The following is a 15,190-nucleotide window of genomic DNA, read 5'->3' on the forward strand; positions in this document are numbered from 1 at the left end:
TATATATATATATATATATGTATGTATGTATGTATGTATGTATATGTGTGTGTGTGTGTGTATGTATACACCCACCCAATTTAACGGCAGAAAATACCCACTCAGACCATCTAGTATACCTTCTTGTGTTAAGCTTTGTCTATCCTATGCCCTTACTGTATTAGTCTCAACCACTTCTGCCGGGAGACTGTTCTACCTATCTACCACCCTCTGACATGTCTCCACTGCCTGTAACCATCTGAGGTCACAGCCTCACAGACACACACCAGTGCGACGATGGATTGCAGGCCTTGTTCTCACTCTGTGCTTCCTCCCCGATGACCCTTCTGCCCATACTCTCCAGATACACTTTAAAGATGGGCATATCGGGTGGTGTGTGTGTGTATGTGTGTGTGTATATATGTATGTGTGTGTGTATATATGTATGTGTGTGTATATATATGTATATGTGTTTTTATTTTTCGATTATGTAAAAGTTGCTAAAACACCTATTTGCACCTGCGTTCCTCAGAAGGAATTATAGGGCTTTATGCCGTAGAACGTGTTCGCTGAAGGCCATTCCTCGATTATTCCCGTCGAGATATATGTTTCTGTGTCAGGTGTGTATCTCAACAATAAAGTGCTTATGCTGGGCCTGACAACGCGTTTGCCGGGTATTTTATCATTCTGTTGTATCCACCGACAATTTAATGGAAAGTTGAGGCAGGTGGAATCCGAATTTGATTTCTGGTGTGAAATAAGCTCGCCTCGTCGCATGGATTACGGTGATTTGGAACTGTCAAGGCAGTCGTGACAACCGCTAAGATGGACAGCTTTTAGTGGCCAGGCTAATGCTCCCTCCGCCCCGAGGACCCGGATAAGTGGTCCTGATGCACACTGCAGGGTGGGTTATCAGATTTGGGAGCACGCGAGGGATGTTTTCCGGAATCTTTGCAAACACAAGATCCAAAACGTGGCTTTCGTTATTAGATTTTCCGAGCGGGGAGCGGAGGGTTTCATTTCACTCTGAAATATCACGATGTAATAATGTCGGAAATGTGTAAAGATGCTTCATGCTTTGGATTAACTCTGAGTGATAGAGGGATGTGCGGAGGTGCTTTATCTCGCTATTCTGGGTCACAAAACCATTTTTTGGCCTTTTTTAATATTTTTGGAGGGAGCACACACAATAATGTTACATCCTATGGTAACCTATTCATTGCCAATGTGAATGTAACGAAACAAGGGGGTTATTTAAAATGGGCAACCTTTGAAACATTGATTTTACTTTGTAACAGGGTTTTTGCAGAGGGCACCCAATGGATTAATCAACAGTAAAATTCCATGTGTTGCTATGGTGACTGCACCGCTTTGCACCTGAATGGCTCTTCCAATTATTGGTAGCTGTCGGTTTCTAGAATCCTGCGAATGCCCCATTTCTACATACTTTTATACCTAACATTACTATATTATCATTAAAATCCTGTTATAACGGTAAAAGTATTGAATATACTGTTGGTTACAATTACAAAATGGTTGAGAAACTCTAACTATAAGGAAGACATGGCTGAAATCCTCAAGTAGTATTTGTTTTATAAAACCATTACACCCAGACTACAATTTAACGTAAGATTTCTTCTCCTTACTATAAGGTGAGCCTTGTCGTGTGTGTGTGTGTGTGTGTCTGTGTCTGTGTCTGTGTGTGTCTTCTGACGACTATAGGAACCCAGCAGAAAATACCCCACATACTTGTCATAACCCCGGAGTTGCCTCTTGTAGCTTATAGGGTAAAAACACATTTTAGTTGTTTTTAAGAGAAGGTATGGTATATAACAGATAAGAGAATCGGGTCCTCTCGTATGCCCTGGAATTTGTTTTTTATTTTTTTTTCTCCAGCCTTTTGTAGCTGGAGAATACAGCGGCCATCCCACTCTGTACAAAAGCTGCCCTTGTTTTGCCCCAGTCCAGCCCAGGTTATTTGTTTGAAAGATCCTTAAGCTAGTTATGTATATATGAGAGCAGCAGGTATTATGGTTATTAAACACGTGAAAGCAGTATCTGCTATTTCTTTGTGGTCTCGCTTTGAGAGAATAAAACATACTTCTCAAGTGTCCTTCAGAATCCAAGTCCTTCTTGTGTCCTGATGCCCCTTTTTTCCAGGAGCCCAGAATGTGTGTTGGGTATAAGCATATCAGAGTTCCACAGCCCTATAATGTATAGAAACAGCAGGAAATGGGTGTAAAAATGTAATTATTCTGCCAAATAGATGGAGTCCGAGTTTGATACTTTTTATTGGGATGCATTCTGAAGACGTTTAAGGTCCAGAAAGCCTTTGTGACTCCTATAAAATATCCATTCAGTTACCAAAACCGCTATCAACAGGTCACGGAAGGTTCAATTGAAAAAACGTTCCTTTTAATTCAGATCTGCCTTTAACGAGTTTATTTTGGGGGTTTCTCCAGTGGTGTTCTCTCTTGCGGAAAATGTTCTTTTTCCAGGTTTAAGCATGTTTTACTAGTGAATGCTAAAATTAAACGGAGTTTAAGGTGCATCATCGACTGATTATCTTTAACACCAACTCGAGGATTTAGTTGAAGGAGCAGATCTCCGATGCCGTAGCCACGCGAATCGGGGGCTTTCCGAGGGTCAGTGTGTGTCGGATCCCAGTGGTGTCTGCAAAAACGGAGGGTTATCTCATATGTCAGCCAGATAACCCCGTGGACAGCAGGCGAGATAATAGGGTGGAATTTGGAAATAGAGGGATTCTCAAGATACTGTTAACATTTCAGCACAAAGGCACTCACCTTTTTGGTGTTATTGGCAGCTTATAATGGATAATAACGCATAAGTAATAGAATGGACCGCGGGAGCCGTGTCTGCGCTGCATTTGGATAGCCGAATACATTGTTTTGTTTGTCATATTCTTCAGGTTTAACCGTATTTGGTTTAAATGATCGCTTTTATTTAGAAAACTATTCAAATACCGTATTTTGGCCTGTTTGAAAATCTATTGAATTCAATTGCATAAGGAAGATCAAATAGAAATCCGGGAGTAACAATACTGTGGACTCTTAGGATTTCACCCGTAATCCCAGGGTTTTTGCCCCAACATCAGGGTGAAGGGGTATATTCTCAGGGTCATTTAGCCTGGAACGGTTTCCTTCCTATTCTGCGATTAAGTATAGAATCCCCACTTTCTTGCCTCTGATTGGCTGCTTCATGCAGCCAACCAGTCTTTGGCTGAGATGCCGACCATGGTGGTGAACTCTGCTGCTGCTGTGGAGCTGAAGCTTCTCCCTAAGGTAAAACTGCAGGAACTGAAACGCAAAAACACTAAAAGGGATGAAAGGGCATTGCTGTCCCTTTAGAGCATTTACACATTTTAGGCAAACATGTAATTTTAAGAAAAAATGCAATCTTTCCTTTTTTTATTTATTTATACAAAAAGACTTGAGTTAAATACTTGTTTCCTTCAGCCCGTCCAGTTTGGAGGTGATAAATTTGAGGACGGGCAGTATTTTCAAAGCTGTTTTTTACCTCTGTCTCCGTGTCGCAGCACCCTATAAATATTCAATACTTTTTTGTTATGTAGTGAACTATATATTTTCCATCATCCTTATAAACGGCGCTCTACGTTCTAGGACTACCAATTTGTTGTTGTGTTATATTGTTAATGATTTGTATTATGTACACCGGATGTGTTTGTATCGAACACAAATAAAAACAATGTTGTGTGTATCGGCTGGGATAGAGGAGGATATGAATGTAATATTTGCAGCGGTGGCCGGTATGGGTTTGGTCAGCCAGCAGAGGCCACTCACTGCTTTCAGCTCGTCTGGACTCGGCGACCGGCTTCATTCTGATCCGGTGTAGCGTTATGTAGGAGATACGCTTTGGGCTCGCTGGCATCTTTCATACACATTGATTCGTTCAGACGCAGGGACTGGCCGGCTGCATAGTTACAGTAGGCATGTACGTTAACCCTTTGAGTTCCCATTGCTTTGCCTACTTTTAGTGTAGCAGTGTACCTTTTTCTTTACTTGCATAGATCAAAGTGCTTATAGCATTATATAATATGGTATGTGTGTTTGTGCGGTTGTCAGTTTGTGCACTAAAGCAGATTTTGAATAAAAATAACATATTATAAAAAAATTGACGTAAGACAAATTCTAGTGTTTCCGTCCCTGTGTGCAACATTGTCCTTGTATGTTCAATGGGGGGGGGGGGGATATGTGTATATTTTTATATAGATGTGTGTCTATGTGACATCGCCAGGCGGTGATGTCTTCTGGTCTTGGGCAGCAGCCTCTGTCTCTCTTTCCTAGGGGCAGATCACACTTTCGGGGGCTTCAGCTCAATGAGCAGGTGGGGATCTCCTTTTGTAACAGTAGAGACCCCAGTGTTTCTCCATCTGCAGCATGGCTTTCTGATACTGAATGCCAAGAAATGGTATAGCTTACAATGAAACCTACGATACAAAGATGGGGAACCACCTAGGAAAGGCAGGTCCAGGGGTGGCAGGGGCCGCAGCCCTGAGTGAGGCCTGGGGCAGCACTCCTTAAAAGTACATCCCTGTTCGGGGTATGAATCCAAGTGGGCACAGGTTTACTTAAAGGGATATGAATTGAATTGTATGATACAAGTTAGCCGGTTATTATTTCTACGCCATGTTTGTGTTCTAAGATTCTAACATCATCGTTTCATCTTGATGAATGTCGCGTACGGGCAGAGCTCAGGTTAAGACACAGCGAGTCAAATTAGATCCAAGGTTGTCTGATTTCCACCTTACATGTATCCCCTCCTAATTAATTTGTAATATAATTTTCTTCTGACATGGCACCAAATATGTAATTAACAAGAAGAAGAAGCAGCAGCCAGCTTGGGTAAGGAGACCCGCAATATACGTAGTGTGTGTGTGTGGTCATCATTAATCCTGTTAACACGACTCCCGTAATGTGTGGTGCCTCTCGCGCAGGTTTAATGACTAATGACAAGATCACACAGAGGCCAGAAATGGCGCAGGCGACTGGAAGAAAGTTTTGTGTGTGCGGCAGCCGAGTCGCACTTTTCCCAACGGGAACGACCACCCCCACCGCACAGGCAAAGCCATTCATTCTCACTTGTACTGACGTGTGTTCGCCGCTCTCCGGAGAGCCAGCTGCTAATGGCCATCTCGCTGGGGATGGTATTGTTCTGCAGCACATAACTTCTGAATGTTTCCATCTTTTGCCGTTTCAAGGTTGTTTTTGGCTTGATTTGGTAACGCTTTCGAGGTTCAGCAAACTACGCTTCATCTAGGGATACATTTCCTTTCCCAGAGTTTCAAGGAATCTTGTGCTTATTTAGAAGAAACCGGGCTAAAGTTCTCTTGCATGCAATGACGTTCAAGAGTTTCGGGTCAACGTCTTTAATTTTGAAAGAAAAGCAAGTTTTGTTAAAATAACATGAAATTGATCGGAAATCCGGCACAGACGGGGTTAATTTTGTAAATGACGTAGCTGGAAACAGCTGATTTTTTTTTTTTTTTTTTTTTTTTATGGAAATTCTCTTTATAGGCGTACAGAGGCCCTTTATCACTCTCATCACTCCTGTGTTCCAATGGCCTTTTATCGCTCCATCACTCCTGTGTTTTAATGGCCCTTTATCACTCCCATCACTCCTGTGTTCTAATCTTTCCTGGTATGTTTTGTTAGTAAGGACACTACCATAGCTCAGTGGCCCTTCTTTGTGTTCCAAGTAATAATAATAATGTCTTTCTGGAGCCACAGTCAGGAGCTCTCTAGCCCTATTGTCATGTTACATTTTACTGCATGCAGAACGGTCTTTAGTTTTTGGAGTCGGAAAATAAGATGACTCGGTTAACTCCTCCTTAGCTACCCATACTAAAAGCAGGGAGCATACTGTTGTACACCTATTGCACATGCTCAGTAGAACCCTCGTTCCAGTCAATAGGTAATGTGCTCTGTTACAAAATTTTAGTTTGGTAATAGGATCCATGTATAGTGTCGCTTGTCTTATTTTAAAAACCGGTATGTGCGACTACAGTAACTACCGCGGGAACATATCCACAAATTCAGGCAGACACTAGACATTATAGCCACTGATGTTTTCTGAAATATCACATCCGCTCCACGACATCGGAATTGGTCATGTGATGAAAATGACCGCAAATGTGTTTTTTCTACAGAAGTTTTGTTCTGGAAAGTGCTCTTTTCCACCATGTACTCGGATGTGAGTAAATGTTTCCACTCAGTAATTTGTGAGGAATTGGCGTTGACCGTCCTAATTTACGAGACATTATGGATTGTTTTATCAAGATGGAATTGCCTGCGTTTTGTCTTGACGATAGCCATCTCTTAAGAGAGTACTTTTTGAGTGAACCCTTCCGGTTGACCTCACATGGGGGCTTCTGCTAGCCCTGGTTGTGGATCATGCCATAATTAAAGTTACAAGAACAGTAGCAGCAAACGTACTGGTACTTGAGACATTGGCACATAGTGGTCCTCCAGAGCTGACGTACCATGGAGACATGAAGCCTGAAGACGTGATTGACTGAAAACTGGTCGGGATGTCACGTCTTGGATTGGCAGCTTGCCACCAAAGTTTTAGTCGTGGCGGGCACTGATGCAGGACAGAATGTTAAATGTTAGAGCTCATATGGGATGGATAAACTACAGACGGCATTAAAAGAGGAAACCGCTTATCAACTGTTATATTTCAAAATGAAAAATGACTTTAACGTCGAACGCGGTCAGATTTACTGCTCTTCTGATTTTTAAAGGGAGCGAGAGAAATTAGGAAATGAAAACCTTTATTGGATTGCACATTATAGTTACAATACTTTATAAACCTTTCAATAGATAATTTTTTTTAGTTAAATTTTTTTTAATATTTTCTTTTTTAGCATTTGAAACACTAGTAATATTTTTTTTATTACAGTTGCCCCTCTTGCTTGTAAGTGAATACATAAATTAATCCGCATTAATTATTGTGGTAAACAGGGCCAACTTTTCCCATAAATAGACTGCGTGTGTTGCAGGCTCCCACCTACGCTTCACCCATTTTCATCGACTTTCCAGGGTCCCACATCAGGACCATACCTGCCAACTTTCTGGGTTTATCCCCGACTCATCGTCTCCTGTCTCGGAACCAGGGAAGTGCTGCTTGGTCGCACTCATTCCTCCCTAACTTCTACCCTTTCCTCACTGCTCTCCGCGCCTCCTTAAAGGCTGACTTGCTTGATGCTACTCCCTATGACCCTAGGAGAGGAGGAACTTTGAGCACACCAACCTTGGAAGTTCCATGGCGTGGCCAGAACACGCAAATGCATGTGTCATGTATCGGTCTGCTCACAACTCTTAAAATGCCCAATTTTGTATAGATCTCAGCTTCCAAGGAGTATACAAACCATTACGCCATCTTTAAAAAAGTCCAAGCCGAGGGTAGTTTCAGTAAATCAATGTATATATGTTAAACGGCTGTGAAGGTGACAGTTCCTTTTAAAAGGATTGCCAGGATTAGGCCGTCATAAATTTGTGCATTTTCACCACCCTACAATTTTTTTCAATTTATTTATTTTAAAGAAAACGTTGCAGGTAAAATAGCCAATTCTCCATCTGAAAATGGCTTCTGTCAACATGTTCCTTATTTTCTCTCTCCGATAAAAAGTTAGGTTTTCTGATATTTCTATCAAGATAAGTCTGTAAACAAGATTAATATGGTGTGAAAAAGATTGTCAGCAGCTCTGGCGAAGGAAATCGGTTGCCTGTACACAGAACACACTGTAAACCAAATAAAAGTGTCAGGTCCACCATGAAATAATGTGATCACGGACCTTTAACAAACCATGACATAGACACAGTCTGCTTCTCTCAGCCACGGTGTAGAAAATGGATTTTGGGAGCACTGGCCGAGCGGCACGGAAACCTCATTTGGGGATTAATGTACGATATAGCACCGATACTAAACAACGGGTTACTTGGGTTTCTTTAAGGTCCTGAATATGTTAACAGTTTTTCCCTTTTGATCTATACATTTAAATTAGCTACAACATGTATGTAATTGTTGTGGTACTGCTGATACTGATAGCATTGTTTCATTGGAATATCTTTGGAGTTGATCTACATCCTACATCAACTTGCAAATCAACTAGTAGTCTTTTTTATTTTTTTAATACTGGTTAAGGTCTATTTTGCATGGATTCCGATGAATTATACTGCACGCCGATTGGTCGATACATTCTCTAGTTATTGGTGTCGGAAAATGACATTTCTGTCTCGTTTAACTCCTCACTTGGCTTCCTCGATAAAAACCAGGGAGTGTAAGCGGGAAGTGTACGTCCTGCACGCGCTCAGTAGCACGATTGTGGAAGTCAGTGCCAATATGACCCAATTGTATTTGTTATAGCAAAACAGCGGTATTCTGATGTATGTGATTGGCTTCTTCTAATCCCATTGTTTTTATTGAAAGCAGAGCTCCCATTGACCAGATTGTGAGTCCTACTGAGCATGTGCGAGAAGTGTACACATGAACACTTCCTGCTTAAAGTAAAGGCAGCTGGGGGAAGGATTAAATGAGACAGAAGTTATTATAAAAGAATGCCTGCATTGATCTGCATGCAGTAAAATGCAATGCAGTCCATGCGATATGCCATTAAGGTAAAAATAAGCCCAATAAATACTAGCTAACTTCAAAGATGCAAAATATATTTCTCAGTAGCGCCTGGAGAGTCTGAACTGCACTGACTGGTGCTCCTTCGTTCACTTAAAGCTTGCCCAATGTGCTTCCACGAATCACCTGGATCATTGATGATTCCATGATTTGAGTTGCCTGATTCCACTTTTCACAAATTTGGTCAATTTCTTCTCACTTTTTTCTTCTCCTGGAACTAATGAAGTGTTCTTTTTACAGATTACCAGTCCTGGCTCCAGCAATACCGAAAGGTTGGTCCACTTTTCTCAAGAGTCCCATCCTCATGAGTGAGTATCCCCTTCAGACTTTTCTTCTCGTATTGCTATGATACAACGTGTCCTTCACATAAGATCTCCTTTCCTTCTAGAACAATGTTTGCGATAAGTTTTCTTCTAAGACCTAATGTGAGATGTTCAAAGCACGGGAGACTTGGTGTTATTTTAGTTGATCTTCCCTGTGTGTATCTGAATTTGGTTTTCTTCAATGTTTCCATTTCTCAGTGGCCATAGCCAGACCTTTATGAATGTCGTGTCTGCGATATAATGCTGTATTGGCCATGAAAGCAGTTAGACGTTGAAGCCATTTTTACCACTTGCTTATCTACAATTGTGTGGGAACAGTAACTTTTTTTAAAATTTAAATTATATTAAGCAAAACTAAATCTACTTTTTTGCACTTATATCACTGGCTGATCCTCGCCAACATAGCACATAGCATAAACTAAAATCTAGCACATCAGTCATCTTTTTCCCCAAATAATATGAAAGCGAGATCACCACTCGCCTTTTGCATTTATAACACGGCCGAAGTGTACAAGGAAAAATACACATTGAACAATAAAATATATATAATAATGCGTTATATATTATAATGTATTATAAAGGGGAATCAAGATTTTAAGGACGGTTAAAGTGCTTTGTCCACAAGTATCGTCACATTTGCACATCACAAATGTCATCTTGTGTAATGTATTTGTACTCTGCGTTATAACACACTCCCAAGTATATATACGTTCCAGTTTTCTTTTTGTTAGTCATGTTTTTCAGTAGACCACGATTCTTAGATTAAGATGTAGAGTCGCCTAAACTTTTAAGGCCTCAGAGCACTTTCTTCTTCTTAGCAAATTTTCTCCATTAAAATAACAAGAAATGGATCAGAAATCCAGCGCAGACAGGGTTAATGCTGTAAATGACTATTGTAGCTGGAAACAGCTAATTTTTAATGGAATGTCTTCGTAGACGTACAGAGGCCCTTTATTACTCCCATCACTCCTGTGTTCCAATGGCCCTTTATCACTCCCATCACTCCTGTGTTCCAATGGCCCTTTATCACTCCCATCACTCCTGTGTTCCAATGGCCCTTTATCACTCCCATCACTCCTGTGTTCAAAGGCCCTTTATCACTCCCATCACTTCTGTGTTCCAATGGCCCTTTATCACTCCCATCACTCCTGTGTTCCAATGGCCCTTTATCACTCCCATCACTCCTGTGTTCCAATGGCCCTTTATCACTCCCATCACTCCTGTGTTCCAATGGCCCTTTATCACTCCCATCACTCCTGTGTTCCAATGGCCCTTTATCACTCCCATCACTCCTGTGTTCCAATGGCCCTTTATCACTCCCATCACTCCTGTGTTCCAATGGCCCTTTATCACTCCCATCACTCCTGTGTTCCAATGGCCCTTCATCACTCCCATCACTCCTGTGTTCCAATGGCCCTTTATCACTCCCATCACTCCTGTGTTCCAATGGCCCTTCATCACTCCCATCACTCCTGTGTTCCAATGGCCCTTTATCACTCCCATCACTCCCATCACTCCTGTGTTCCAATGGCCCTTTATCACTCCCATCACTCCCATCACTCCTGTGTTCCAATGGCCCTTTTCTACGTTTATTAGTTTAACGTAGAAAAATATACTGTCAGGCTAGGGTTTCTGGACCTCTGTGGTCTCATACTGCATTCCATCTGAAGAAGAGACCTTTATGGTCTTAAATGCTTGCATATTGCCACATCTTTTTCTATGCTGGCCTGATTAAAGGGTTCAACCTCAACAAAAGACACTGCAGTGAAGCAGTTCATGTTTTTAGGGCTTCTTACTTCCTAGAATGAGTATCGCGCCTTGCACACATTCATTGGAAAGCGCTTCCATCGAGCTTAATAGATGTGGGTTTGAAAAAAAATAAATATGTATACGCTTTAAAATAAGTGTCTGAGTATATACTGTATATACGTGTGTCTTTTTAACATTATACCGTGATCTGTCCTTTGAGACTTTGAAATTTTATGCAAAAGGTCAGAGCACTTTACATTCACTACAAATATAGCCAGTTCAGTGGTTAAATGCAGCAGCAATTAATTATGCCGAGCGTTGGAATAAGATACGGTTGACTGGTGAAATAATGTGGATGTCAAACCTGGGCTTTCACAAAGCATTTGACTAGGGCCCTCCGTCTGAGATTAATGGCCGGCTTCAATTCACGTGAACTTACAGCTTTAACAAAGAGCCTTTATTTTGTGGTGACTACAGGAAGGAACTAAGGAGAAAACACAAAAATTGGCTTTTTTGGAAGCAATTGAGAGCCCCCCCAACACCTTTTATGCATAATACATTTACACAATATACTAACATATTTTGGCATCATATTTGTAATTCAGAATCCATGATATATATCCAGTCGGCTGACATGCATTCGCTCTCGTTCTTTATCATGTTTGTCCTTTAAATGTCTAATTTTTGTGTTTTGGAGTTACTTTTTTTTATATTGTGGCTTTTAATATGTATTTTACTCCTATGGGCTTCATGTGGGAGATTCTATACCGCTTTGGGGGGATCACCAGGCAGACAAAGAGAAAAATAAAAATCTATCTCCTCGTTTATGCTATAAGTGATGCTTTAACGGGTTGCAGAGGAAATGCTGTTAAATATTATTAATAAAAAAAGCCAGGAGTGACGGTAGATTGTGGTATAACCCAATGTACACGAGAACATGTCACAAGCTGCACAGAAGTCTCTTTCTGGACAGTTTGACAATATTATTATAGATAGGGAACCAAATTTAGCAATGGAAGAAGAAAAATTTGGGGGTGTATTTATCAAATAATGAGCCAATACATTTCTAAGTGTATAAAATTGTGAAAAAAAATAAAAAATATATATATTTTTTTAAGTATTAATATCTCTAGCTCCTTATTGTAGCTGGAGGCAGAATGTTAACTGATATACCTTACGTGTTTTTTAAAGTTGGCTGTATTGGCAAAAGTGTATTTTATTTTGCTATAAATAATTTCTGTAATGTAAATATAACCGTACTTTATTAATACTTATCATTCGTAATAGTATTAGTAAATAAAAATAATTTTATTTTTACTACTATTTTATTTTTACTTTTACTACTATTATTATTCTAAACATAAGGTGCCGCCATCTAAATACATGAAATACCTAACTTTTTTTTTTTTTTTTTTTACAAAGTACTAGATACGAGACGCCTGTGCTTCGCAATTAGGATTAATTAAATAAATCCTCTTCATGGTCGGGCACCGTTTCCTTGGTTCATAATTGTAAATTTTCCCCAAGCTTTTGCTAACGATTCTTGTGTCAGTCACTTAAGCGATAAACTGTATAGATCCATGGGCTCTAATATGCTGTTTTTTGTACCCTTAAAAAATACATAAAAAAGTCTGCTGTCTTACATGGTGAAGCAAAACAAACCCGGCGTCCCGAGGCAGAGTGTTTTCCTGTTTATTACAAATCCAATACACGTTTCTCATGGAGAGCGTGCTTTTTACATGATTGCAAATCCAATATATATGGCCGAGCGAGGACAAGTGTTTTAATCTTTTACTAGTTTAAAGCCGTGTTCAGATCTGGACTTTTGTTAGTCTCACGTGGGCTCGTGGATTTGTAATGGCGCCCGTGCTGATATTTTTCGGTAAATCAGCTATATATCGGTCACAAGTAATTTAGCTTGAATTCTAGCAGCATTCTTCCATAAGAGGCTTGATCCTGCAATCGTACATCTTAAAGGTGCTGTTCCACTCATGTATTTAACTCTCTAAATGCATGCATCATTCCTAGGGCTACCAAGGACGCCAATTCTTCCCAGAGAGAAAAAAAATAAATCACCTCATTCGTATTCTTGGGGGAATGGTTAATTGTCATGTGACACAAAAAACATGCACTGATTTGCTGCTGCCATGGAAACTGAAAATGCTTCTGTGTAGTCTGTCTTGATTTTATGTGATTAAAAGACGAATTTGTCTAATGTTTATTGGCATAATATGCTAGAAAGCCCAGTTAAACTTTTGGCTTTCTCTTAAAGGGACCTTCCCGCTATTGTGCACTTTAATGCATATGGTAGCGGTGTGGTCCCTTTAAATTATCATTTGGTTTCCCCTTGCGAATGCATGGGGGGATTGTGCAGAATGCCCCCCAAATATCCAAATATGACTTTCTACCCCCTGTGTGAAAACAGGTCCAGAGCTCCTCCTAAAGGTGAGTAATTTTTATTATTATTATATTATTTATTTGTGGAACAGGCTGACGAATGCACATTAAATCCACTTGAAATGGATTCTTTGCTGTCCGTTTTAAGTGGAACAGCACCTTTAACCAAGCCCATGTAAATAACCGCTGGTCATGGACCGTGTGACATGTAGCGGGTGTTTGGCATCATGTTAACCATTACCGCGCGCATGTCGGCTGAATAATAAATACGCACTGGCTGCCAGCAACCTACGCTTAGTAAACCATTAAAGGCTGATAATCACGTTCTGATGGATCATATGACTGCATTGTGCTTAATACCCCGATTCTGTTTCCTTTTCAGTCACTGGTTTAACCCGGGGGCAAGAAAGGACCACAGCCCGGTAAGATGGATGCACTTCTCTATTTATTTATTTATTTATTTATTAGGCAGCGGCTGTAGAGGAGGGAATGCAATGACTTGGTTAGCATGGGCCGACCGTTCACGGCAGAACGAATGCAGGCCGTCTGTGTATTTTGAATGTGCTTTAAGATCTTGACCATTACACGCATGTAATCCAGACGAGAAGGCGTGAAAATTGCCACCCAAACTAAAAGCCCCGCCAACCAAACTGATGGCTGCCAAAAGCGCATGAAGTGCAGAGTGGAAAAGTTCTAAGTGAGCGTATGCATGGCACACACATTGACTAAACGGCACGAGCCGAATGGCAGCAGGTCAAGCTGCGTGTGTTTATTATTAGGTGGTTAGGTTGAGGACTGGGGATCGCGTGCGTCCAAACAGATCACGACACGGTAACGCTAACATTTAAGGAGCCATGCCTGCGTAGCCGCTGGGATTTATCCAGCCCTGTGCGGGCATCAGCGTATATTTTATATAGAATTATAAGTAATTGTTTAAAGACGTGACTGTTATATCCATGGCCAGTGGAGTGCACTGTATTCACATAAATCATTACATTATTAGATGTGGCTGTAAAGATGACATTTTAGCGAGGAAATGCAGTCTGGATGCACAAATGAGTGATATAGAGATGTAAAATCTCCAGAAATGTGGAAGCCATGTGAGTTGTACAAAGTGTGCTCTTCGTAGAGCTAAGCCCCTCCAGGACACTGTATGTTTCATCCTTTTTAGCCCGGTTTACAGTCCCTGACGGCCATGTGCAAATATATCTCTTCGCTGGACCTGAGGGAGCCCTTTAAATCCGCCATACGCTGTCTGCACGATGTATAGATCAAATGCAGAATTAAGAGTTGTTTTACCTCCTGTCTCTGACTGTCCCCATAATAAAGTTTTTTTTGTCAATGTACAGAAAATTCTTGATTTTTTTTTTTTATTTTTATTTTTTTTTTATTTTTATTTTTTTTTGCCAATCAAACTAGTATTGTGTGTTCTACTTATTTTTGAAGAAACAGAGTAAGGAATCTGATATTATGAAGCTGATTACGTGTTTTTTAAATTATATTAAATTTAGTGCACCTTTGGAAATAAGAATACATACAATTACTCGGAGAGAATGTGTTCCAGCTCAGCCAATTACATCGCAAATTACATGTTTTCTCAGTATTTCTGGGTTTAGACATTGCCTGCATCATACCATCCGTAAACCAAGATTTTCTGTAATCAGATAATGCATATTTTTTAACCTATTATCCACTAGTTGACAGCTTTTCCTTTTATTTTTATTTTTTTATTCTTAGTGTATTTTTAGTGTTTTTTTTGCAATAAAATAACTGTACAATATAACCTAAACAAAGTGAGGACTTTAGACGGTACAAAGGATGCCCATCCAGCAACACCCGCCAATTAAAATCCAAGACACAAATTAGCTCAAGGAATCCCAATAAACAATAGTGCGTTGCTAATGAACCCTCCCAGACCCCGGAACCTGAGAACGGGGGGCTGACATGGAGGAGACGGGTCTCCCGACCCAAGGACCCTCCCTGTGGAAAGTTCTCCTTAAGCAACAGCTTCTCAAGAGTTCTAGAACGCGCAAACTACCATTCTGCTTTATATCAGCCTGTCCGTACCACAG

General features: G+C 40.5%; 1 protein-coding gene across 1 annotated transcript in view; it reads left to right on the plus strand.

Annotated features, from left to right (window-relative positions):
• Positions 1-15,190, plus strand: part of GPATCH2 (G-patch domain containing 2) — a 62,065-nt gene that overhangs the window by 25,205 nt on the left and 21,670 nt on the right. Inside the window, exons 6-7 of the mRNA XM_053458691.1 lie at positions 8,890-8,957; positions 13,501-13,540. Coding sequence (XP_053314666.1) covers positions 8,890-8,957; positions 13,501-13,540 — 108 coding nt within the window. The remainder of the gene's footprint in view (positions 1-8,889; positions 8,958-13,500; positions 13,541-15,190) is intronic.

This window comes from Spea bombifrons, chromosome 3 (assembly GCF_027358695.1).
Source record: "Spea bombifrons isolate aSpeBom1 chromosome 3, aSpeBom1.2.pri, whole genome shotgun sequence".
NCBI lineage: Eukaryota > Metazoa > Chordata > Amphibia > Anura > Pelobatidae > Spea > Spea bombifrons.